The 27,336-nt window shown below is 46.0% G+C and overlaps 2 protein-coding genes across 4 annotated transcripts in view; one reads left to right on the top strand and one right to left on the bottom strand.

Annotated features, from left to right (window-relative positions):
- The first annotated feature begins 2,316 nt into the window (after positions 1-2,316).
- On the top strand, positions 2,317-18,583 carry LOC139565493 (tubulin gamma-1 chain). The gene is made up of 11 exons (XM_071385888.1): positions 2,317-2,500; positions 2,691-2,803; positions 5,804-5,971; positions 6,170-6,238; positions 8,332-8,411; positions 8,696-8,822; positions 10,565-10,651; positions 12,361-12,510; positions 16,312-16,464; positions 16,768-16,929; positions 17,324-18,583. The coding sequence occupies exons 1-11, from the start codon at positions 2,452-2,454 to the stop codon at positions 17,519-17,521; spliced, it is 1,356 nt and encodes a 451-aa protein (XP_071241989.1). The 5' UTR covers positions 2,317-2,451; the 3' UTR covers positions 17,522-18,583.
- LOC139565492 (unconventional myosin-X-like) overlaps positions 18,580-27,336 on the bottom strand; it is a 49,227-nt gene continuing 40,470 nt past the window's right edge. For 2 of the 3 annotated variants that reach the window (XM_071385885.1, XM_071385887.1), the window contains 6 exons: positions 25,923-26,130; positions 25,553-25,689; positions 24,232-24,352; positions 23,174-23,665; positions 22,868-23,059; positions 18,580-21,442 (listed from right to left, as the gene is read on the bottom strand). In XM_071385885.1, coding sequence (XP_071241986.1) covers positions 21,269-21,442; positions 22,868-23,059; positions 23,174-23,665; positions 24,232-24,352; positions 25,553-25,689; positions 25,923-26,130 — 1,324 coding nt within the window. In that variant the 3' untranslated portion in view covers positions 18,580-21,268. The remainder of the gene's footprint in view (positions 21,443-22,867; positions 23,060-23,173; positions 23,666-24,231; positions 24,353-25,552; positions 25,690-25,922; positions 26,131-27,336) is intronic. The other variant, XM_071385886.1, reaches the window with a different exon arrangement.

The raw sequence follows: 27,336 nt of genomic DNA, 5'->3' as shown, positions 1-27,336 counted from the left end.
GAGGGCTGTGCGGCCCCCCAAAGAAATGCCACCCCACACCATGACTGACCCACCGCCAAACCGGTCATGCTGGAGGATGTTGCAGGCAGTAGAACGTTCTCCACGGCGTCTCCAGACTCTGTCACGTCTGTCACATGTGCGTGTGAACCTGCTTTCATCTGTGAAGAGCACAGGGCGCCAGTGGCGAATTTGCCAATCTTGGTGTTCTCTGGCAAATGCCAAACGTCCTGCACGGTGTTGGGCTGTAAGCACAACCCCCATCTGTGGACGTCGGGCCCTCATACCACCCTCATGGAGTCTGTTTCTGACTGTTTGAGCAGACACATGCACATTTTTGGCCTGCTGGAGGTCATTTTGCAGGGCTCTGTCAGTGCTCCTCCTTGCACAAAGGCGGAGGTAGCGGTCCTGCTGCTGGGTTGTTGCCCTCCTACGGCCTCCTCCACGTCTCCTGATGTACTGGCCTGTCTCCTGGTAGCGCCTCCATGCTCTGGACACTACGCTGACAGACACAGCAAACCTTCTTGCCACAGCTCGCATTGATGTGCCATCCTGGATGAGCTGCACTACCTGAGCCACTTGTGTGGGTTGTAGACTCCGTCTCATGCTACCACTAGAGTGAAAGCACCGCCAGCATTCAAAAGTGACCAAAACATCAGCCAGGAAGCATAGGAACTGAGAATTGGTCTGTGGTCACCACCTGCAGAACCACTCCTTTATTGGGGGTGTCTTGCTAATTGCCTATAATTTCCACCTGTTGTCTATTCCATTTGCACAACAGCATGTGAAATTTATTGTCAATCAGTGTTGCTTCCTAAGTGGACAGTTTGATTTCACAGAAGTGTGATTGACTTGGAGTTACATTGTGTTGTTTAAGTGTTCCCTTAATTTTTTTTGAGCAGTGTATATCTAGTCCTACCTCAGGCCAACAGCCTGAAAGGACTGGACACCACCACTCAACACACCCTGTAACTCTTCTGACGTCAAGTCTGGCACACCCAAATACCTCTCTGCCGGTGACACCAAAACCCCACTTTTCTGCGATTTACGTTCCATCCCTCCAGTACAGTTGATAACCATTGCAATAAAAGCTAAAAATAATATCTTACTGAAGCATATATCACGTATTGGTCTATCCCTCTGTACTGGTACAGATCACCTAGTAACACTACTTCTCTCAGGATCCATCCCCTTTGACCAGATCTTCCTCTACTTTCTTCACTGCCTCAGCATACGACAACTTCTACACTACTCTAACCCTGGAAACCTCAACCTGCCTTTCTCACAGCGGACATTTCTGATCCCCAGCCCCATCGACACCCCTACAATTAACACATACCACTACTTTCCAAAATGCTACACATTCCTTTATCTCATGTTCTTCTGCATAATCCTCACACCTAAGAACCTCCCGCCTACACACTGCTGCCACATGCCCATAAGCTTGACACCTGTAACAACGTAATGTATTTCGGCACAAAAGCTCGTACAGGATAACATATATCCTAACATCCCTCTGTCGGGCAAAGACTCAACATCAAAACTCAAAAGAACAGACAAGGGCTCTACTGTTTCACCACTCATGCAACCCGGTATGCGTCGCACCAAACAACTAGCATCACAAACACCGGGGAACTTCCCCTTCAGTTGGTCAACTTTCACATTTATCGCTACTTCAGTAATCACTCCTTTCAATGGAGCCCTTTTATTGAGAGCAAAACAATTCACATATCTTGTCCCCATCCATTTAACACGCAGCGCCTATTCCCTCTGACCAGCAGAAACACAAACAATTATCAACAGACTACTTCTGGTTACCCTCACCGATTCCACAGCACCCAACTCTGTGCGTCCTGCACAATGTATGCGTAACATTGATGTTTCACTGGTCACACATAATGAAATAGCCACATTTAAATACGATTTTAGAGATATTTAATTATATCCAGACAATTTCGAAAAAGTGAATTATTTATTTAATTCTAGTAAAGTATAATGTACTTCTATTCACAGCAATTCTGCCAAACTATTTTACTCAACTCCTACTATTTGATGAATGCAGCCCTAGAATGTGCGCATGCAGGATTTGATAGAAGTTAGTAGGGTTATTTTTTATTTTCTTAGTAGTACAGGATTAGATAGGATGGTTTAGTTTCTCTTAATGTTTGGTTCTTTATTCATTATTCTCTAAACTGTGATTGACTACACAGCCCAGTACAGTAGGTGGCGGCATGCCCCTTTGACTTATGTTTGCGGAACGCCGTAATATTGTAGAAGAAGAAGATTGTGAGCATGCGCATTGTCGCAAATGCCGTTAGGCGTTGTGACTCCATTTATGCGGTATTTCCAAGCGGGAAACAGCAGGCAGGTCAGCAAGATTAATACAGTGGTCGGCTAGACAGCAGTCTCTCCGATTATAGACTTCGCTGGTAGGGGATCTACTAAAAGAGGAATATGCCTCGAGAAATCATAACACTTCAACTTGGCCAATGTGGAAACCAAAGTACGGCGAAGTCTTTCCCTTGCTACAAATTAATAGCTAGCTAGTCCATATACCTAACGTTAACAACTGTAGGCATAGCAATGCTAGCAAACAGCTAGGCTAGTAGTAAAATAACAACTACAGGACATGCACGTATCATGCATGGGTTTGGTGTTGTAATTAAATGCATCTTATTTCCACTTTATTGCAGTTGGTTTTGAGTTTTGGAAACAACTCTGTGCAGAGCATGGCATCAGTCCGGAGGGGATTGTGGAGGAGTTCGCCACAGAGGGCACTGACAGGAAGGATGTCTTCTTCTATCAGGTACAGAACATCATTAGCTAGCTAGATAAGTGGGTCAGGTTCCTATCCCGGATATGGAGCCATGGGAAGAGAGTGCGTGTAGGCATCGCATCTTATCACCTTGTTATATCCTTCTCAACCGTATTGGAGAAGTTCCAAGGTCCTTCCCCTCAAACCGTGTTCTCCAATGTGTTTTGAGAAGGAAACGAGGAGCAAGGATGTGAGGAATCAAGAAAATATTAATTGAGAAAGGGCGATAGACTAGAGGGAATCCTCGCCTCTCTGTCTATTGGGCCTGATGTGGGCACATGGCTAAGCTCTTTAATCACTTCCTTAAGTCAGGATTCCTATTTGACTCAGCCATGCCTCCTTGCCCGTCCAACATTTCCTCATCTCCCACCCCTTCTAATGCGACTAGCCCCGATGGTCCTCCCTCTTTTCCCCCTGCAGGCGGTCACTGAGTCCGAGGTGCTAAAGGAGCTCCTAAAACTTGACCCCCCAAAAACATCTGGGTCAGATGGTTTAGACCCTTTCATCTTTAAGGTTGCTGTCCCTATTGTTGCCTCTAACTTTTTTAACCTGTCTCTCCTCTCTGGGGAGGTTCCCATTGCTTGGAAGGCAGCCACGGTGTGTCCTTTATTTAAAGGGGCAGATCAAGCTGATCCTAACTGTTATAGGCCTATTTCTATTTTGCTCTGTTTATCATAAGTGTTAGAAAAACTTGTCAATAGTCAACTGACTGGCTTCCCTGATGTCTATAGTATTCTCTCTGGTATGCAATCTGGTTTCCGCTCAGGTTACGGATGTGTCACTGCAACCTTAAAGGTCCTCAATGATGTCACCATTGCCCTTGATTCTAAGCAATGTTGTGCTGCTATTTTTATTGACTTCGCCAAAGCTTTTGATACGGTAGACCATTCCATTCTTGTGGGCCGGCTATGGAGTATTGGTGTCTCTGAGGGGTCTTTGGCCTGGTTTGCTAACTACCTCTCTCAAAGAGTGCAGTGTATAAAGTCAGAAAATCTGTCTCCCCCACTGCCTGTCACCAAGATAGTACCCCAAGGCTCGATCCTAGGCCCCACGCTCTTCTCAATGTACATTAACAACATAGCTCAGGCAATAGGAAGCTCTCATCCATTTATATGCAGATGATAGTCTTATACTCAGCTGGCCACTCCCTGGATTTAGTTAAAGGCTCTACAACAAAGCTTTCTTAGTGTCCAACAAGCTTTCTCTACCCATAACCTTGTTTTGAACACCTTCAAAACAAAGGTTATGTCGTTCGGTAAGAAGAATGCCCCTCTCCCCACAGGTGTGATTACTACCTCTGAGGGTTTAGAGCTTGAGGTAGTCACCTCATACAATTACTTGGGAGTAAGGCTAGACGGTACACTGTCCTTCTCTCAGCACATATCAAAGCTGCAGGCTAAGGTTAAATCTAGACTTGGTTTCCTCTATCGTAATCTCTCCTCTTTCATCCCAGCTGCCAAACTAACCCTGATTCAGATGACCATCTTACCCATGCTAGATTAGAGATGTAATTTATAGATCGGCAGGTAAGGGTGCTCTCGAGCGGCTAGATGTTCTTTACCATTCGGCCATCAGATTTGCCACCAATACTCTTTATAGGACACATCACTGCACTCTATACTCCTCTGTAAACTGGTCATCTCTGTATACCCGTCGCAAGACCAACTGGTTGATGCTTATTTATAGAACCCTCTTAGGCCTCACTCCCTTCTATCTACTGCAGCCATCATCCTTCACATACAACACCCGTTCTGCCAGTCACGTTCTGTTAAAGGTCCCCAAAGCACACACTTCCCTGTGTCGCTCCTTTTTTCAGTTCGCTGCAGCTAGCGACTGGAACGAGCTGCAACAAACACTCAAACTGGACAGTTTTATCTCTTCATTCAAAGACTCAATCACGGACACTCTTCCTGACAGTTGTGGCTGCTTCGCATTATGTATTATTGTCTCTACCTTCTTGCACTTTGTGCTGTTGTCTGTGCCCAATAATGTCTGTACCATGTTTTGTGCTGCTACCATGTTTGGCTGCTGCCATGTTGTGTTGCTACCATGCTTTGTTGTCATGTTGTGTTGCTACCATGCTTTGTTGTCATGTATTGCTGCCATGCTGTGTTGTCGTCTTAGGTCTTTCTTTATGTGGTGTGTCTCTTGTCGTGATGTGTGTTTTGTCCTATATTTTTATTTTATATATTTTTTTTAATCCCAGCCCCCGTCCCCGCAGGATGCCTTTTGGTAGGCCGTCATTGTAAATAACAAATTGTTCTTAACTGACTTGCCTAGTTAAATAAAATAAAATATGCGGTGCAACAGCTGCTGTATTGATGGCAAACGAAATAGACATGAAGCATGCATCACGGACTACCATTATTCCCCACTAGATGGAGCTGTCTAATAGTATATGGCAGTCGGCATTCACCACGTTACTGAGATCAAATGTTATTGGTCACATACACATATTGAGTGGATGTTATTGCTGGTGTAGCGAAATGTTTGTGTTCCTAGCTCCAACACACATCTAAAAGTGAAAGAATGGAATTAAGAAATATATAAATATTAGATTGAGCAATGTCGGAGTGGCATTGACTAAAATACAGTAGAATAGAATACAGTGTATACATATAAGATGAGTAAACATTTATTAAAGTGGCCAGTGATTCCAGGTCTATGTATATAGGGCAGCAGACTCTAAGGTGCAGGGTTGTGTAACCGGGTGGTATCCGGCTAGTGATGGCTATTTAACAGTGATGGCCTTGAGATAGAAGCTGTTTTTCAGTCTCTCGGTCCCCGCTTTGATGCACTTGTACTGACCTCGCCTTCTGGATGATAGCGGGGTGAACAGGCCGTGGCTCGGGTGGTTGATGTCCTTGATCTATTTTGGCCTTCCTGTGATATCGGGTCCTGTAGGTAGTCACCAGACTACTATTGTTATTATTGTGTATGCTTTGCTTTCTGTGCATCTAGTAGGAGTAAAGCCTTATATATGATCCACAGGCAGACGATGAACACTACATCCCCCGTGCTGTTTTGTTGGATCTGGAGCCCAGGGTGATCCACTCCATCCTCAACTCCCCCTACGCCAACCTGTACAACCCAGAGAACATCTACCTGTCGGAGCACGGAGGAGGTGCAGGGAACAACTGGGCCAGCGGCTTCTCGCAGGTGACTATGTGGACCATGTTGTTGGTTGTAGCTGGACCAGAGGCTAAAGGACAGGGTCCATGTAGAGAACAAAAGCTTTTGCCTTGAGGCGAACAATGCATATTTAGTAGAAGTTTGGCTATGTTGTTATTATACTTTTTTTGTAACTACATTCACCCAAATAACAATCTGGAATAATGCATGTCTTGTTGTTTGCAGGGTGAGAAAATCCATGAGGAGATCTTCGACATCATCGACAGAGAGGCGGACGGCAGCGACAGCTTGGAGGCAAGCCCACTCTTCCTCAGTCTCTGATTGGTCCATAGAACGTATGGGGTGAAAGCTAAGGAGTCAGCAGGCCTGAGTGTGGAAGCATTCCAACAATTCCCCATCTCATACACACACTGCACTGACTGCATCTCCTGCCTCACGCGAGGAGAACTTTGGAGGAAGAAACTGAAAATGGGAGGGGAGGGGACTATCCAGAATGAAACACTTCCTGATTGTCTCCATATGTAGCTGACTGACGTGTGAAAGGAATATAGGTTTTTCAGTTCTTTTTTTCCCTCTTTCCCTGGAGTTGTGCTGTGGTGGACAGCATGCTTTCTTTGGCGATTTATAATGGGTAACCTTAATAGAGAGTACATATAAACTGGGAGCCCACACATGTCATCTTAAAACTAGTAAATGCTCTGTTATTTCAAGCCTTTAAAAAAAAAATTCCCCTCAACTGCCAGCTGTAAGGTTGCCTCGCCCTTAAAACAACACGACTTTCCCCATAGAAGTCTGTGTAATTTCTGTTGCCCATACTCTTTTTGACCCCACATTATTATTTAGTGTGTGTGGACATGCATTTGAGAGGGTGTGTGAGAGATAGGGCGTGGCATGCTGTGTTGGGTGGTAATAGCTGGACTGGGTAAAAGGCAGGTATTACATGGCTGTCTAGGCGAAGGAGAGAGCCTATTTGTGGGGTTGGCCTGCCCTCCCACCTCCAGGCTGGGTGGAGAGTGGGAGGTATAAACACATGTCGTATATACTGGCACAGTACAATAATTACTACTACTTAACCTGATAGGTGTAATCTAAAATGTAGATTTCTGCCTAAATAGACATACTGAAAAGTAATAATTTATCATGAGAGGGCCATAAACAACTAGTAATGCTACATACTCCAAGAAAGATTAAAATCTCACCTTTCTGGTGTAAATGGTTATACATTTCTACGGTGTCACTTTTGCGGTAACAAGCTCAAGTACATAGTACAAATATGATGAAAATGTGAAATATACACTGAGTATACTAAACATTAGGAACCTTCCTAATATTGAGTTGCCCTCAGAACAGCCTCGATTCGTCGGGGCATGGACTCTACAAGATGTCGGAAGCGTTCCACAGGGATGCTGGATGTCCTTTGGGTGGTGGACCATTCTTGATCTACACAGGAAACTGTTGAGCGTGAAAAACCCAGCCGTGTTCTTGACACAAACCGGTGCGCCTGGCACCTACTACCATACCCCATTCAAAGGCACTTACATTTTTTGTCTTGCCCATTCACCCTCTGAATGGCACACATACATACACAAGCCATGTCTCAACTGTCTCTAGGCTTAAAAATCCTTCTTTAACCTGTCTGCTCCCCTACATTTACACTGACTGAAGTGGATTTAACAAGTGATATCAATAAGGGATCATAACTTTCACCTGGTTAGTCTGTCATGGAAAGAGCAGGTGTTCTTAATGTTTTGGACACTCAGTGTATATGATGTTGTTCCTATTCAACAAAAGTTGATGAATAGGGCTTGAAATGACTGATATGCTTTCTAAATCTAGTAACAATCAAATTATAAATCGACTAACTATAGGATTTTACTTTCCTTATAACTGTAAAATAGATATATTTAGTAACAGTACAAAATTACCTGGTTAAATTTAAAAAAATTAAATAAGAATTTCATAGAACTAGACGGATAATATTCTGCCCCCCGTCCTCTGACCAACGCACAGACGCCACTCAAATGCCTGCCGACTACGTTACACCATGTTTAAGCAGTGAGCACATACTGGTTTAGTCCACCTGTGACCAAGAGAAAGTGGTTTGTTTCTACCAAGAGAAAGTGGTTTCAATTCTACAAAATGCTTTTGTATTGTATTTTCGTGTCAGGAGTTTTAAATCCCTGTGTGAATATCACATCGAGATGAAACACGCATCAATAGAATCGTATGGGTGTCAGCTGTCAGGAAATATGCGAGAGGTAGTGACGCACTGAGCCAGAGGAAATTGCTCGTTTGTCTGGATGGGCCCAAAAATTGGAGACATTTTAATCTTTTCACCCAGAGCAGTGGAATTAAGGAATTACCATGGTTCTGTTTCTCTGTTGCAGGGTTTTGTCCTTTGTCACTCCATCGCTGGGGGAACCGGGTCCGGGCTGGGATCCTACCTGCTGGAGAGGCTCAATGACAGGTCTGAACACACACACACACACACACACACACACACACACACACACAGGGAGGCTGAGATGATGATCGAGATGAGGTGGTCTCTCTTTCTGTTTGACTGCTGTAAAGTTAGACTTATAATTTATGGAGTAGAAACTCTCTCCTAATTGTAACCATAATTGTCCCAGCCTCCATTGGAGAGATAATATTCTCTTCCTGGGGGCACCTTTTAGTTTTCCACTGTTGGATGTTTTTCTGTGACCTGGTGTGTGCTACTTTTTTATTTTCTTCCTGTGTGTTGGCCAGGTACCCTAAGAAGCTGGTGCAGACCTACTCTGTGTTCCCGAACCAGGACGAGATGAGCGACGTGGTGGTGCAGCCATACAACTCACTGCTCACACTCAAGAGGCTCACCCAGAACGCAGACTGTGTGGTGAGCAAGAAAAATACACACACATCTGCAGACACTCACACACACACCCTCTCTCATCTGTGCTTTTTGCCTTCATCTGGCTACCGTTGTGTGGGGGAATAGACGAAAGGTTCTTTCCTGGAATCAAATCCACGCACATAAACTCTGATGTTGCATGGTCATTTTTTCGAGAACGTCACTTTGTGCCGTTTAAAATGTGATTTAAAAAAAATAATAATAAAAGAAATGAAGACAAGACGTGCCAGGTCCACGCTGTCTTGTTGTTGAAAGTTACAAACATCCTGTCCAAAATGGTACTGTTTCTTCATCCCCCAAAACACCATAGGATGGGGACGGACAAGCCTCATCGCTCGCCTGCCTCTCTCCTCAGGCAAGCTCCATGGCCAAGTCTTAGAGAGAGGGAGGAAGTTGAACTAGGAGCCACAGGGCCTGTATATCATGAATACATTTTTTTATGACCATCGCTGCCAGCCCGGCGCTGTAACAGAAAGGGTTTCTTCACTGGCTGCTGGTGTGTATGACTGCTGGTGTGTATGTCTGCTGGTGTGTATGTCTGCTGGTGTGTATGACTGCTGGTGTGTATGACTGCTGGTGTGTATGACTGCTGGTGTGTATGACTGCTGGTGTGTATGACTGCTGGTGTGTATGACTGCTGGTGTGTATGACTGCTGGTGTGTATGACTGCTGGTGTGTATGACTGCTGGTGTGTATGACTGCTGGTGTGTATGACTGCTGGTGTGTATGACTGCTGGTGTGTATGACTGCTGGTGTGTATGACTGCTGGTGTGTATGTCTGCTGGTGTGTATGACTGCTGGTGTGTATGACTGCTGGTGTGTATGTCTGCTGGTGTGTATGTCTGCTGGTGTGTATGACTGCTGGTGTGTATGACTGCTGGTGTGTATGACTGCTGGTGTGTATGACTGCTGGTGTGTATGACTGCTGGTGTGTATGACTGCTGGTGTGTATGACTGCTGGTGTGTATGACTGCTGGTGTGTATGACTGCTGGTGTGTATGTCTGCTGGTGTGTATGTCTGCTGGTGTGTATGACTGCTGGTGTGTATGACTGCTGGTGTGTATGACTGCTGGTGTGTATGTCTGCTGGTGTGTATGTCTGCTGGTGTGTATGACTGCTGGTGTGTATGACTGCTGGTGTGTATGTCTGCTGGTGTGTATGACTGCTGGTGTGTATGACTGCTGGTGTGTATGTCTGCTGGTGTGTATGTCTGCTGGTGTGTATGTCTGGTAATGAAGCCGTGCTGGTGGACATTTACATCTCTGGTTGATTACATCTTTGCTGCCTGGGATTGATGATTGTATTAGTTCCCGAGATGCTCTGACGGCCTAATGTTTCTCCTCTCCAATATCTTCTTCCTCCTGCAGGAGTTTTTACGTAAGGGCCTCTACTCAGGCTTATTGGGTTAGCCCCTACAGCTAATAGAATCTATGTGGAGAAGAATTGGTTCCCCTGTTAGTGACGCACAGTGTGTGCCCCACTGCTTCAGTCTTCACACAGCAGCACACTGTCTACTCTGCTTTACCCATCAAGACTGACTGGAGGATTGGATCAAAGCCCACTGTTAACTAGTCGCTACCACACAGCATCTCTCTCTTGCCTCAGTTTCTCCTGATTCTAAAGTCAAACCTCCCCCGTTGCTGTCTTTCTGTGGACATCTCAAGCTTCTGACCTCACGTCTACACATCCCTCTCATTCTGTTTCTCTTTTTGACTTGTGTGTGTCAGGTGGTACTGGACAACACTGCTCTGAACCGTATCGCCACCGATAGGCTGCACATCCAGAACCCCTCCTTCTCCCAGATCAACCAGCTGGTGAGTGATAGACACCTGCCACTCGGGTGCAAGCTCCACCTCCTTCCCTAGTGGTGTTCTCAATATCCAGGTTCTTGATCACCAGAGTCCCGAGAGGAGAAAGTGTTTTTAGAGGCGTTTTGATAGCCTGGTCCCAGATCTGGTTGTGCTGTCTTGCCAAGTCGGTAATACGGCACAAACTGAACTGAGACCAGGCTACTGTTTATAGCCTACTGGTCGTGACCCAGAAATTATTAGGCGGATACAGAGAGGCTGTATGCGTATGCGTGAGGTAAACCTCACACTGTTAGCCAGAATGTCCTGAGGATTAAACAAACTAGTTAGACGAGTTACTCCTCACACTTTAGCTGTCAAACTGGATCTCACACTCCCTAGCAATTATTGTTGAATGAACATACAGTGATTGTTAAAAAAAACAACTTGTGGTCAAATATGTCTATATCCCTAGGGCCGTGGCGGTCATGGAATTTGGATGACTAATTGGCCACACAAATGAACGCGGACACTGTAATAACCGGTCAAATGTTAATTTATTATTTATTTTTTGTATTAAAAAAATAATAATAAAAATAAATAAATCTCCTCTGCTCCTGACTGCATGTGCTGCCATAGAAATAGAATAAATAGAACAGGCGTCCCCATTTAAGTCAATGGTGGCATAATGGGTGGACTGGCTGCTATTGCGAGTGTACCCATAGGAACAAAGGAGGAAGTAAAAGAAGGAATTAAAAGCAGGAAGTGTACCTGTCAAAATGTTCTGTGATTTGTTGATTCAACTCGACTGACATTACAAAAACTACATTCCATTGCATGAGCCACATCAGTTAAAATCATTTGAATGAACATTCTACATTACCATGGACATTATTGTATCACAATACCAGGCAGCCGTTGCGAGTGTACCCATGAGTTTCCCAGTCAAATTGCCAGGGTTAGAGGTGCCCAGTCTGTTCTATTCATTTAATTTCTATGTGTGCCGCTGCAGGGAGGGGGACACTGTCTAGGCAACTCCTTGCTTGTTTCAGCAAGGAACGGCAGTTTCATCACGTTGTTAAGAGTCCATGTTACTGTAGAAACAGACTCAGCCTCACGAATGCCCGGCCATTCAGTCTTCAGTTAGCTGTTCATTCCACCCCCCAAAAAAATATTTAAACGGTTATGCCGGTTATTTATTTTCATGATGGTCTTCATCCATAACCGTTGTTTATACAGTAATTGTGGCAGCCCTATATACCCCTCTCTAGCTAACCTTCTATAACCATACAATCTCATATAGCATATCTTTTATTTAAAAAAAAACATAAAATACTGTAAAAACACTAGCAAATCAGCCCCAAGTGATTTTAATTTTGGAAATCTGTTCCAAAGTATTCTCACGCATAATAGAGACCATACTGTATATGTGATCGTATACAAATTTAAGCAATGTTTGAAACTATTGTATTTTAGTCAAATATTTTATCTATTTGGGCTTCTTGCAGTCAATTTGCAGTCTACAAATGATTTGTAAATATTTTCCGGCTCCCTGACCATCCACCCATGAAGAAATTGTCCCGCGGCTGGATCTAGGTGATGATCCCTGTCATATAGGCTGCATTTCTTATGACCACTGTACACTCCTGGTGTTTGCCCGACAGAAATTGACAAGATTACGGAAATAAAAACAGCCACAAGTAATTATGACAACTAAAGGTTTTTTCTCTCCACAGGTTTCCACCATCATGTCAGCCAGCACAACCACCCTGCGTTACCCTGGATACATGAACAACGACCTGATTGGTCTGATCGCCTCTCTCATCCCCACGCCCCGCCTTCACTTCCTCATGACTGGCTACACACCGCTCACCACTGACCAATCGGTAAGTAGTTCTCAGTGACCGCGTAGTACGTCTTGGTGCTTTCAAGACACCTGGGAACTCGGGAAAAATCATGACGTCAGTGATCTTCAGGTCTGACAGTTGGAGCTCTATAAAGATGCCAGAGTTTCTGACTTGGAATTGCGAGTTGGATGACCGTTCAAAAAAATTAAACCCAGTCGGCGCTCGTTTTTTCCAACACACTGAAGTCTTCGTCAAACGTATTTTTATTATTATTCTTCTGCATGCTACTCCTCTTACACAATTTAAGCTAGAAATGACATTCAAACTTTAAAATGTGAAGACTGGTCTGGAATGGTGTGCTTGCATCCAACTTTTCTTTAATGATTTATACTTTTGAAACTCTACATTTTTTCATTCACTTTAATTGGACTTTTTTCAAGATTCTAGAGCTTATTGTAACATCACTTCCAACATTCACTGTAATAAAATGCAACTTTTGACAAAAATCTGCTATTTTGACCACTTGACAAAAAGTTAGAGGGTAGATTAGAAAGGTCTCGAATTTGTTATTTTGTTTAACCAATCTCTTTCACTGCTTAAGCTATTAACTCCAAACCAACACTGAGATGTTTAGACTGACCCTACTTAGATTGCTTGTCAAAAGATTTTTGATACTATATATACTTTTTAAACTATAACCATTTTAAAATGTGCATAAATTAACATGGGTTTGAACGAGAGCCGTAAGAATACAGAGGTAGCCATTCAGTGGTCCTGCTGCTTGGCCAATTAAGCTACAAGACCAACTTACACAATTCTGGCTATCCTAACTATCCTGTTCTTTCAAAGATTTATCAACTATAACTATACACATTTGCATAAAATAACTATCCAACTGGCTTCATCAATAAGTGCATCGATGATGTCGTCCCCATTGATTACAGGGAACATCCGCACTGAGCTAAAAGGTAGAGCTGCCGCTTTCAAGGAGTGGGACTCTAACCCGGAAGCTTATGAGAAATCCTGCTATGCCCTCCGACGAACCATCAAACAGGCAAAGCATCAATACAGGACTAAGATCGAATCGTACTACACCGGCTCCGACGCTCGTCGGATGTGGCAGGGCTTGCAAACTATTACAGACTACAAAGGGAAGCACAGCCGAGAGTTGCCCAGTGACACAAGCCTACCAGACGAGTTAAATTACTCTATGCTCGCTTCGAGGCAAGTAACACTGAAACATGCATGAGAGCATCAGCTGTTCCGGACGACTGTGTGATCACGCTCTCCGCAACCGATGTGAGTAAGACCTTTAAACAGGTCAACATTCAGGACGTGTTCTCCGAGCATGCGCTGGCCAACTGGCAAGTGTCTTCACTGACATGTTCAACCTCTCCCTGTCCGAGTCCGTAATACCAACATGTTTCAAGCAGACCACCATAGTCCCTGTGCCCAAGAACACTAAGGTAACTTGCCTAAATGACTACCGACCTGTAGCGCTCACGTCTGTAGCCATGAAATGCTTTGAAAGGCTGGTCATAGCTCACATCAACACCATTATCCCAGAAACCCTAGACCCACTCCAATTTGCATACCGCCCCAACAGATCCACAGATGATGCAATCTCTATTGCACTCCACACTGCCCTTTCCCACCTCGACAAAAGGAACACCTGTGTGAGAATGCTATTCATTGACTACAGCTCAGCGTTCAACATCATAGTGCCCTCAAAGCTCATCACTAAGCTAAGGACCCTGGGACTAAACACCTCCCTCTGCACCTGGACTTCTGGACTTCCTGACCCTTACTCCAGGTGGTAAGGGTAGGTAACAACACATCCGTCAAACTGATGCTCAACACGGGCACCTCAGGTGTGCGTGCTCAGTCCCCTCCTGTACTCCCTGTTCACTCATGACTGCACGGCCAGGCACGACTCCAACACCACCATTAAGTTTGCCGATGACACAACAGTGGTAGGCCTGATCACCGACAACGACGAGACAGCCTATAGGGAGGAGATCAGAGACCTGACCGTGTGGTGCAAGAACAACAACCTCTCCCTCAATGTGATCAAGACAAAGGAGATGATTTGTGGACTACAGGAAAAGGAGGACCGAGCACGCCCCCATTCTCATCAACAGGGCTGTAGTGGAGCAGGTTGAGAGCTTCAAGTTCCTTGGTGTCCACATCAGCAACAAACTAACATGGTCCAAGCACACCAAGACAGTCGTGAAAACAGGCACGACAAAACCTATTCACCCTCTGGAGACTGAAAAGACTTGGCATGGGTCCTCAGATCCTCAAAAGTTTCTACAGCTGCACCATCGAGAACATCCTGACGGGTTGCATAACTGCCTGGTATGGCAACTGCTTGGTCGCCGACCGCAAGGCACTACAGAGGGTAGTGCTACGGCCCAGTACATCACCGGGGCCAAGCTTCCTGCCATCCAGGACCTCTATTCCAGGCGGTGTCAGAGGAAGGCCCTAAAAATTGTCAGACTCCAGCCACCCTAGTTATAGACTGTTCTCTCTGCTACCGCATGGCAAGTGGTACCGGTGCGCCAGGTCCAAGAGGCTTCTAAACAGCTTCTACCCCCAAGCCATAAGACTCCCGAACATCTAATCAAATGGCTACCCCAGACTATTTTACGCTGCTGCTACTCTGTTATTATCTATGCATAGTCACTTTAATAACTCTACCTACATGTACATATTACCTCAATTACCTCGACTATCCGGTGCCCCCGCACATTGACCGAGCCCCCTCTGTATATAGCCTCGCTATTGTTATTTTACTGCTGCTCTTTAATTATTTGTTTTAATTGTTACATTTTTTGGGGGTCCTTTTCTTAAAACTGCATTGTTGGTTAAGGGCTTGTAAGTAAGCATTTCACTGAAAGGTCTACACCCGTTGTATTTGGCGCATGTGACAAATAAAGTTTGATGTGATTTGAACAGTAACTATTGAACCATTCAAGCTAGAGACACCAAACCAACGTTCACATGTTCAGGGTATCCTAACTTTTCATTTAGCTACTTGTTCAACTATAACCAGTCCCCAACATTACTACTGCGGACACTACCACTGCTATAACGTATTTCAAAACCATACATACTCTAAAACAAGCTAGCAAGCGCACCACATTTTCTTCAGGAAACTTACTTTTCAGATTTCACTGTCAGCCTGAAGAGTTGGTTTATTAGAACTACAGCTAGCTATTAGTAGGTCTAGATACAAAGCTGTCATCACTAGATGCACCATCCTATTTCTCTCCCCAAATAGTAGCCTAGAACTTTCCAATCATTACATCATCATTCAACTAAAATCCAACTTCATTTACACTGAATGTTGTACAAAAGTAAATTGTACATCTATTTATCTGAAACGCAGTAGTTTTGCTTTCCGAAGAGTGTTGTCCTCATGCTCCTGCTTTTTGTTCCCATATTCTGACAGAAGACCATTTTGTCTTGTCTTCTTTTAGTTTTCACACGCAACAACTGTAGTTTAGACATTTTGGTGATCGAACTGCCCCACAATCCAAAGTAATAGACCAATTATTTTATTGCATTTAAAGTTGACTATATGTAACTGCTCTGCTTTAAAGAGTAAAGTAAACCTTTTTTAAACTACTACCACAAAAATACTTTTAAAGAGTTAAAGCAAGTCCCACAAATTGTACTAGTTTAGTTTAATCTCTGTTCTTGAAAACACAGATCTTGACTGAGTTATCCAACTATCTGCCGATTCATCTTCTTTTAAAAACATTTTGTGAACAAAGCATTCCTGTCACTTATGAATATGCCTGCTTATACCTGCCCTCTCCTTTGTTTCTCTCCCAGGTGGCCAGTGTGAGGAAGACCACCGTGCTGGATGTGATGCGGAGGCTGCTGCAGCCGAAGAATGTCATGGTGTCCACGGGCAGGGACAGACAGACCAACCACTGCTACATTGCCATCCTCAACATCATCCAGGGAGAGGTGGACCCCACCCAGGTGTGTGCGTGTGTATATTTAGCATGAGAATGTGTGCTAGCTCAGTGGGTTTTTTTAAATATAAAAAAACGTTATCTAATCAAAGTGAAGTCCTTAACTACGGATGACATTAAAAATAAAGTTCAGTATTAGTTCATGAGCTGACTCCTCTGCTAAATGTTGATGTTTATAAAGGAGATGGCTGAAGACCAAGTGGATATTGTAATGGCCTTGTGGTGGTGTGTGTTAAACATATTGGTCCAAAAGTTTTAGCAATATCAATACTGTCCATAAGTTGATACAGTCCTGTTTGTGTGGGTGCAGGTCCACAAGAGCCTGCAGAGGATCCGGGAGCGTAAGCTGGCCAGCTTCATCCCCTGGGGTCCAGCCAGCATCCAGGTGGCTTTGTCCAGGAAGTCCCCGTACCTACCTTCCGCCCACCGCGTCAGCGGCCTGATGATGGCCAATCACACCAGCATCTCCTGTGTAAGCTCCGCCCCTCATTCTCATTACAGGTTCTGAAGGTTGGCTACTTGGAGTAGGTTGGCTACTTGGAGTAGGTTGGCTACTTGGAGTAGGTTGGCTACTTGGAGTAGGTTGGCTACTTGGAGTAGGTTGGCTACTTGGAGTAGGTTGGCTACTTGGAGTAGGTTGCCTTGTGCAAAAATATTTTAAAAGGTGGCAACTATAATCCTTAGCTAACATTTCAATGGCAAAACACTTCATGGGTTGGTGAAAAATGAGTATTTTTGGTATCTTCCTAACCCACACAGTCAGCGACTGAGGGAGTGGGCAGAAAGTGACTAATATGAGGTATATGTAATGTATTTACTGCTACAAGTTCACTGGATGCCCTTTCTCTTCTCTTCCTCCGCTGCAGCTGTTCGAGCGGACTTGCAAGCAGTACGACAAACTGCGAAAGCGCGAGGCCTTCCTGGAGCAGTTCCGCAAGGAGGACATCTTCAAGGAAAACTTTGACGAGCTGGACAACTCCCGCGAGGTGGTGCAGCAGCTCATCGACGAGTACAGTGCTGCCACGCGGCCCGACTACATCTCCTGGGGAACTCAGGAGCAGTGAGGACAGATGGGATATACACCCCTGTCACATGACATGGGTCTGGTCCACCTCTACAGCCCAACCAGGGAAAGATAGGGCTGAGCTAGTTGCCTCCTGTGCCACCTGCCCCGTCACTATGGAGAAAAGTGTTCAAGTTCATCCCTGCTGCTTTTCTTCCCTCTTCTGTCCTTAAGCTCTGTTTGGGAGTTAAACCAACACTTCAATCTGTGTGCCTGTATCCAATCCCCACCGATGGTTATGAATAGTAGTGAATGACTAGTCTTCTCTCTCTCCCTCTCATGCAGGATTCCAAAACGACCCCTACCACTAGACACTTCATGGATAGTAGATCTGAACGGATCAAATGGGTATCAGCTCCATCTTGTTCTCTGACAGGTGGAATGTATGATATTGTGCCCGGTGGGTATGGGTTAGGGGTTGATTTGGAGTTCTACATCACTCTCTATCCTCTCTTCCTGTTCTTGTGTTGCCGTCAGCAGAACTCCTAGCTTTATTTTTATACTTTATAGTACTCCTCTGCTTTTGTGCTGTTCCTTTTGCAGTCACACGGACTAACATACGAGCCGGAGAAACACTCGAGCGTCCTTGAATGGGGAATAGAATAAAATGCCTGGTGTGACTTTTGTCTTTGTACATTTCTGAAAAGTTTACGATACCAGAGCACGTGATAATCAAGCTCTGACAAGGTAGTCAAGTCAATAGGCCTCGGATCAGTTGCTGCTGTCCCGTATGTACTTCCCAACACACACTTAAACCAAAACGTCTGTTTCAAAAGTATGGCAATGGTCATTGTTGTTGCAGAGAACAGCCTACTCTGGTGCCTGAGTGTAAATCCATACTTTCTCTGACTACGTGCATCAAGAAGCTTGTTAAATTGCATAGCATCTACAGTTTTCCTTTTTTTGTAGCCATCCAAATGTATATACTTTTCATGTTGAACTTTGTGTTGTGAAATTATATTTAAAAAAAATCTATGAGAATATTCTTCCTTGCCATTGGTGGACTTAAGTGTGAGCTGTATGCTGCTGTTCATATAAATAATTGTCATACTATTAGGATAAAGTGGTACTTGTTCATTACTGCATCATGAAGTACAATCACTGACATGCAGTCCTTAGAAGCGGGCATTTTCAGAATACTAAACTTTTCAAGGGTCCACAAAATAATGCTAAATCAAATTCTACTACGCTACTTCAGGCCTCATTACCAGAAAGAAATGCAGGCTCACTCAGCAATGCCCGCTCGGTCAAGCAGGTCAAGTCCATTGTGTCAACCTAAGACGCTGACTGTTCAGAAGGAGAGATTTTAGAAATCTGTCTGGTTGCTGGTGCCAAAATCCATCCCCTCTTCCAGGCAGCTCAGGTTGAGAACTTAACTATGGACTGTAACTAGGGCATCAATGAGTGGCTTTGTTTTTCAGTGATACTGAGCCTTAACACAATAACAAACAGTATGGTGCTGCTTTTTAATTAATTACATAGTCTTTATAGTTTACTTATTGCACATCCAAGTTAGTTAAAAAAACAAAAAAACAATAGTGCAATTGACTAGACACACATTACACACAGAAGGTACCATGCGGTGTACAAACAAGCTTTAAACAAAGCGAGCTTCAGGTTGGACTCTCGTCTTCCTTTTCATAGTTACACGGAGGGAGGAATCTCCGAGACCGTAGCTGCCTGCAGCTGCAGTATAAAAAGCGACGGCTTGACTGGACAGTGGCTGTCTGCATATCGTATGGGCAGGGGGTAGGACTGGCTGTGCCATGGTGGGTCCTTCCTCCTGAGGAAGACCTCCAAGTCTGGCTGCCAGGTATAGGGGCAGGCGGGTTAGGGAAAATAAAATCCCACCATAGCCTGGGTATTACAACATGACTAAAACCTCTATTGGTCTAAATGATGTTGGGGTGTAACATTTGACGTGCAACTTTCCAACATCTGGGTATATTCTCTGACAAAAAGCTTACAACAGAACTTATCTTTGATCCAAGCTCAAACACCACTTTTTAGTTACTTTAATGAACTTGGACAAAGTCTACCAGCCAAGTAGTGAACACAAAGGCAATGTGCTGTGGTTCTGTGGCAATAAAGTAGCTTAGGACTTTATTCAATCGGTGTTGCTGATTGCGCGATAGAAAAGTCATTTCCGATTGAGTAGACTTACGCAGCGTTTACCGTGAACGCTGTCTCTCTCCCAATGCGGGAACATTGCCTTTAAATTTCAATCACGCTGTAACGCTGAACTTCCGCGATACGGATTGAATAGAGCCCTTAAGCTATATAGGATCACATGGCTGATCAGTACAGTGACCTAATGGATCTAGATGAGACATTAATGGGATCATTTCGAAGCCATACTAAAAACAACACAAAACCAGCTAGGTCCTCATTTAAGACATACAAAATGGATGAAATTAGATAAACAACACAAACAATGTGTCACAAAGTGTGTACATAAATAATACTAAGAATGCATCAATAGTCAGGACAGCATTGGTTCTGTATGTAGGCACAGCAGAGAAAAGACAGGGGCCTGCATTGTGGTTGTGATGGTCCATGTTACTGGCTGGGGGTTAGGTGAGTACATCAATTCTTCAGAGTGCGGACAGCTATCTAATTTCCATCCACACCGAATATGTTCCCCACTGAAACAGACTGGGAAATAACAGTTCCGCCCTTAAATTGGAGGTATAGGCCTAATATTGGATCAATTAACTATTAAAAATGAACAGACAAGACATTTAAAAGGCTCCTATCAAGTGTTAGCCATAGTTTCATGTTGGGGTGATAGCTCGGGCAAGCAGCAAGTTGACAAATCGGGAGAAGTCAGAGCGTTTGGTAGAAACAACAGACCAGTCATAGCCCAAGATCCTGTAGTTTCTGTTACACAGCATTAGGCTGGATCCTTAATAACATCTCGTCCAATCAAAGTGTCCCATCCAGTAGTCTCTCCCACCCAGCTGACAGTACCAGCAGGAGCAGTTCTGTCCATGACAGCCAGAGTGACTTACTGAGCACCATCGTCTGGTTCCAGTCCCAGTTCACATGGCTTGCTACATCAACAGTTCTAGGTAATGCAAGCCTGGCTGGGGTCTTTATGAAAACGGACCCTTTCAGAGTGTGAGAGAGAGAGAGAGAGAGAGGAGGTGAAAGTGTGGGTGTGAGTCAAGTCAGTCTGATTCCACCCCCCCCCCCTTTCTATTGCATGAGGGATATTCTAGGAAAGGCAGAGCACGACATGTAGAACAACATAGCAGAGGCACGTTCCCAGCGCTCCCTCAAGCAGTTTGTCCTCTGCTCTGCTCCGTGTCTCTAGGTGAGCGGTGTAACTGGTTGGGGAACAGTAGATGAACTCTTGTGTCTAGGCAACGGTGTGTCTCCCTGAAGTATGGCTCTGTGAGTTCTAGGAGATAAGGAGCCACAGCGTCGGGTCCCGTGCCTCACGTTGTCGGGGTGCTGGTTCTCCCATGTGAGAACAGAGGTTGTGTGGCAGGATGGGGGAGGTAGCGACACCTCATCAGCACCCACATTGGTTTCTGTGGGTTTCTAGCCTCACTTACAAAACAGGCTCCTCCCCTTCTCGCTCCTTCAGTTGGAAAGCCCAGCGAGGTTTATTTTCACGGATGAGGAGTAAAAACAGCCCTCTCTTTGTTTTGGCTGCGGTGCTGTCCGCTAGGGGGTCCGCTAGGCTGGGGCTGGGCTCCAATGAGGCTGTGTGTGAGCTGAGGACAGGGGGAAGGGGCGCTCTTCACACGGGGTGCGAGGGCAGCTCCAGCAGGGTGGGGGTGGGTGTCGGGGGGAGGTGGTGGAAGCCCACCTCGATGGCAGTACCCTCTGTGATGCGCACCACGTCGTCGCCCCTCCCACGCTGGCGACGGATGGCACTGAAATAGGCATTCATCAGCTGCATGATCTCAGTCAGCTGTGACAGAGAGAGAGAGAACAGAGGGAGGGGGGAAGAGAGAGAGGAGAGAGAGAGACAGAAGGAGTGAGAGAACAGAACGAGAAAGAGAGAACAGAGAGTCAGCCTGGTGACAGTGTGAGGAGTGGCTTTCTCAATGTCTGTGTCTGGCACCAACACGGGAGCGAGGGGAGGGAGGGGAGAGATGATGTCATCCAGCTGCTGCTGGAACAGAAACAATCCTCCAGGGATGGTCAGAGCGTGATGTAGCAGCACCAGCACTCACACCACTGGACTGAACTTCAGTAAGATACAATCCTAACAACAACAAAAGCAGATGGGTATTGCATTTCAACATATTATGTCTGTGTTACAGCTGGGTTTTATATCTGTCCTTAAGGTCACAGCAAAATATTGCATTAGCTCATGATCGTATGTTGTTGTGTTGGCCACCGGGTCCTAACCCCAATTTATCCAACTACCATCAGTCCACATCTGGCCTTACCCCTAACACTATGTGACCTCTGGCCTTACCCCTAACACTATGTGACATCTGGCCTTACCCCTAACACTATGTGACATCTGGCCATAACCTTTGCCCTAACTTCAATACGACCCCAGTCCAGTTGCCGGCACCAATTTTAACCCTTACTTCAGCTGCTAACCTTGCCTTAACCGTTGACTCCTAGCTTAACCATATCCCCCTTCAAACCAGCTCCTGTTGAACTCTCTGCCCAATCCTCTACGTTTATGACTGAGCAATGTGAGCCATATAGTTCAGAGAAGTATCACCCTCCTGTAGCTGGCCTCCAATTTGCCTGTTCTGCTGCACCAATAAATAAATAAAAGCCACTCTTGTGCCCCGTGAGAGAGAGATCACAGAGAGGGCTTTGTTCCGCGTGGGAAGATGCAAGCAAATCTGCAGGATGAACGGACGATTTGTTCTCACAAAGAAAAAAAGAATTCGCTGTTTGGGGAAATATCCAGGTTTCTGGGAAATGTTATGGGCTAATATTTTAGTCTAACCACTGCAAAGGAAAAAAAACTCACCCCGGTTAGTATTTAATAACAGGAAGTAAGACCCTTGGTGGTTGATTCTGGTGGCAGAGAGAGAGAGGCAGGCTGTGTACTCTCATTTAAATCGCGATGAATTACTGTTTTTGCACGTGGGTCAGGGAGCTGTGGGTGGAATAACATCATGAGCAGGCAGCGTGGCTGTTTCAATGACTGTGCACAACGCGTCACTGTGATCAGGAATAGATGCCATTCACCAGGCACAATAAAGCAGCTCACTGCTGTATGCAGCCCGAATGAGGAGAACAACTGGAGTCAATCAAAGACCGTCTCAGGTTTAAGTCCACCTACAGACTCCGCTACGTGTCTATGAGTGACAGATGTATCATTAGTACACACATTGCCTCCTGCTATGAGCTTTTGTTCACCCACCTTGGTAGTTTCAAACAGCAGGTCTCGGTCGCCGGCGGTGATCTTGAAGGTGTTGCTGTCGGAGACGCCGTAGGAGCAGATCTGTCCGTAGGGGAAGGACTCCAGGGCCTCTGCCTCGCCCTGCCTGTACAGAGACACACACGTTGCTGCCACACCCAGCCACAGCTTCTGAGAGAAACTACCTGTCGAACTCTGGAGAGAGAGAGAGAGAGAGAGAGCGAGCGAGAGAGAAAGAGAGAGAGAGGTCAGTACTAAAATCTCTCTTTACATTCAACACTCACTTATCTGTGCAGACGGGGTACTCACAATATAGAAGTCCACCTCATAGAGTGTGCAACCAAAGCCAGACCACTGGCGTGCGATGGTGAGGTAGGCAGCCATACTGTCCCTCCTGCTGTACCCGGCCAGGCCCTTCCAGCACTCCACAACGGTGCTCAGGATGGCCGCAGCCTCCTCCTTCAGACGGCTGCGTAACCGCAGGTCCTGCTCCACCTTCTGCTTGTGGGCTGCAGTGGCAGTATGGTTCCACAACGCCCCTCCCAGGAGACCCCCGGGGAAGCGCTGGGGTGGGGGGCAGCCCTGGGCCGGGGGCTGGGTGGCGGGGAGGAGGGCAGGGGGGGCACAGGGGGGCATGAGGAGCCGGGCCTCCACCATGTGGCCGGGGAAGAGCTCGTCCAGAGGGGGGCAGGGGGAGTGTGTGCTGAAGTCCCCGATCACAGACTGAAGCCGCAGGGCAGCCAGGGTCTGGAGGTCCTCCTCACAGGCTGGGAGCTGACCTCGCACCACCATCTCATGGCACTGCAGGGAGAGAGAGAGGGGGAGAAGAAGAGAGATGTAGAGGAGGATAAAGAAAGAGAGCATGAGTGAGATGGAAGAAAATGAAGATGGAACGAAAGAGAGGAGGGGGGGTGGTTTAAAAGAGAGAGAAAAATAGAAAGGGGTAAAGAGATGGGGACAACAGTAACGCTCTCCCTCCATCCATCATAGTTGTACTCCACCCTGTTTTACTCAGGCCCATAACTATTTTATAACTGTCCTCAGGAAGAATGTACTAATGGAGTCAGCCCTGCCTGGTTGAGCCTGGCCTGGGCTCTCAGCAGTGCAGCCAATGGCCTTACTCATGTTTTTAAAGTATTGTGTTTAATTACTATTGTGGTTTGCAAGACTTTAACGACTGTTAAGTGAAACCTAATAACGCAGTGAAATACAAGGAATGAGTCACTGGCCAAAGCTATTAAAATGTCTCATTATCATTATTGGAACAGCCACTAATGTCTAATTTAACATTGACAATAACAAAGGAAATAGAGGCGCCAATCCCTCTTTCGCTCTCTCTCTCTCTCTCTCTCTGTGAGGTTTGTTACCTGTTCAAAGAGGAAGAGGTACTCGATGCTGTCGACAGATATGGCGTCAGCATCCAGAAGGCAGTAGAGTTTGAAGCACAGCCTCCACTGGGAGCCTGAGTCTGGCTCTTTGGCAGACAGGCTGGAGAGAGAGAGAGAGAGAGAGAGAGAGAGAGAGAGAGAGAGAGCGAGAGAGCGAGAGAGAGAGAGAGCGAGAGAGAGAAGGAGGAAGAACACAAGGGGTGACGGGTGGGAAAAAAACACGTGTGAGAATTTATACATACGTACACACACACACATGCATGCATGAGAACTCCCCAACTGGCTGGCCAGGTCAATATCCCACCACCCCATCGCTTCCTGTCTGTGACATCACCATGTGCTGCAGCGGATGATGACTAACAGCGACGAGCTACATTTGGTATGTTTACCCTGTCACTCTAGTTCTGTAGACTGTAGACACACGCGCACCTCTTAGAGCAGCACCGAGCCCTTCTATTCCAGCTGAATTCACTCCTCCTCTGCGACACTGAGACTTATCCTTACACAAGCACATGACATCGGTGTCACATTGAGTGTACAGTGGGCGCCCTGACTGCAGACAGACAGACATGGTCACACAAGCCCACTACTTTCCCAGCACGGTGTCGGTTTTGTGTTTGACAAAATGAGACGGCAAGGTCAGCAGTTATCAGGGACTTGGTTCATTTACAGCATGAGAGCTGGACCACAGGAGAAGAAAAACACAAGCGACACTATCTATCTGTAGAAACTAGGAGGATAGAAAGGTTCAGAACTTTTGTGAAACATTACAGCACAGTTGAGAAATATATGGCAATTAGAAATCAAAGCGGGATGGTTTTCAGAGATAGGTGGGAGGGGTTGAGGGTAGCTGAAGGGTGAAAAAAAAAAAAGTAAAATATACAGTGTCCGTAAAATGTATATAGTATGTATAAGCTGGAAGTAGAAGCCTAAATGTTGGTGTCCATTAGTTTACTCAAATTAGGGAAGGGGTGGTAGGGTTAGGGGGAAATAATGATACAAATATATATGGGGGATAGAAATGATGCAGACAATTACATTGATAGAAGCCACAATCTATCTGCAATGTTAAAGCTGATCCACCCGCTAAAAAAATTGATTAATTAAAAACGACACTATCCATCTTTCAAAGACTCCAGATTCCTCTGTCAATTGTTCTACCGAACATAGCTTGGATTCTTGGCACGCACATACAACAGATGAGTTCTCATTCAATTCCGGAGGAGGCTAACTTTTCGAACCTCGTAATGATGTCTGTCTGTGCCTGTCTTGTGTCTGTCTGTGTCTGCGCGATATTTACTTTTCAAACCTGGTGAGGATGTCAGCGATGATGGTGCTGCCCCCGACAGCTCTCTCCCAGTGGGCGTTCTGCTCAAACAGGGAAAACGTGTTTCTGCTCTCCTTCAGACCCAGCTTCTCCAACATCCTCCTTACCACCTAGCAGAGGAGAGAGAGAGAGAGAGAGAGAGATAGTCTTGAGGAGTACACTGACAAGCAGTTCCCAACTTGCTGGGTCTGTTAGGGACCACACTTTACAGTGCAATTCTCCACAAAGGTCAACTCGAGAGGAAAAGATTGGAGGGTGTTTGTAGGTCTTGGTAGTGACGTAGAGAGAGAGAGAGAGACAGAGATGATAGAGAGAGAGATGATAGAGAGGTCCCCCCCCTCACCTCGTTGGCGGTGGTGTGTGAGCTGATGTGGAGCTGACAGGAGCCTGGTCCTGGGTAGTGAACTGTACACAGCATCTCCTGTCTCCCCATCAGCACCTGGATCTCCTCCCAGGAGGGAACACATTCCCGACACCGTGTCTTCTCCAGAGCCTCCCCGATGAACGACGCATAGTTATCCATCTCAGAGTCCGGAAATTGGCTCTGGATCCTGGACCACAGGAGGGGAGAGAGGAGACATGAGAGTGAGCAGGGTGAGTGTGTGTGTATGACTAAAGGAAGCTCCAATACATTTCAAAAGGGCAAACTGAAGCATGTCAGTGATTCTAATTTGAACCGTTACAACCGCTATATTATTTTAACTGGATTTGCGTCATCCTTTCGGTTCCACACAAGCCAACTTTATTTTCTTTCGCGTTGGCAATACTGAGAAGTCAATGAGGCGAGGAACGACCAGTGTTCTCACTTTGGCTCTCAGAGACTTAAAAGGCACCCTTCAAAGAGAATGTAAAAAGGGAAAGAAAACATGTTTGACTTTCAGCAGAGCTCTTTACAGGAAAAGGTGTTTCCGCTCACGTGAACCAGAGTGACCTGCCGCTTCCTCCCAGCGGAGTGGCCAGGGAAGGGGGTGGGGGGGGCACCCTCAATGGGCCAAAAGCTCCAACACACGCAAGAATGTCAGAGGTGTGAAAGGTGACCTGACAGAGCCATGAGCTCACCCCAGCTCAAACAAGGAAGGGTAGAAGTTGGGGAAGGAAGCACTTATACTACAGTGTCCATCCCAAAATATACAGCACAGAGAACAGAGGAGAGCTGGAGAGAGAAAGGGGGCGAATGAGTGGAGACTCAGACACTCCAGACAGCCAAATGGAGAGAGAGAGAGAGACAGAGAGACAGAGAGAGAGAGAAGGCCCTCCACTCCCCTCTCTGTTCCTCTGTCTCATTACGGGGCACAGGGTGGGTTTTGTCTTGCTGCTCAAACATAATTAGGAATGCTCCACTGAGGGAGGCTGTGCTGTGTGATCCCTTTCCGTCTGCCCCCTCCCCACCCCCACCCCGCCAGCCCAACCTCCTCTCCTCCACCCACGCAGGGCTCATGCCGACTCTTCTCCGACTGGGGACATTCCCTGGGGGGTTCTCAGTGCACCATGGGGGTAGAGGGGGAGGGGGCTCAGTCTCTGGGCCCTCTGCCCAGTGTGCAGCTCCAGTTCTGTCCAGCTGTGGGGTCAGCCTCAACACTCTCTCACAGAGGTCTCAGGGAAACACTGACCCTATCTCTTTATAGCAGCGCTGCTGCATAACCCGCCACCTTGCATTTAGGCTGACCCCGGAGGCTAATAGCTAGCTATACTGTGAAAAGTACAATCGCCATACTTACCCATGCCAAACATACAGACGTTCAGAAAGTATTCAGACC

This window comes from Salvelinus alpinus, chromosome 36, assembly GCF_045679555.1.
Source record: "Salvelinus alpinus chromosome 36, SLU_Salpinus.1, whole genome shotgun sequence".
In the NCBI taxonomy this organism is placed as follows: Eukaryota; Metazoa; Chordata; class Actinopteri; order Salmoniformes; family Salmonidae; genus Salvelinus; species Salvelinus alpinus.
Note: the sequence above shows the minus strand (reverse complement) of the source record. Positions and strands in the feature narration are given on the sequence as shown.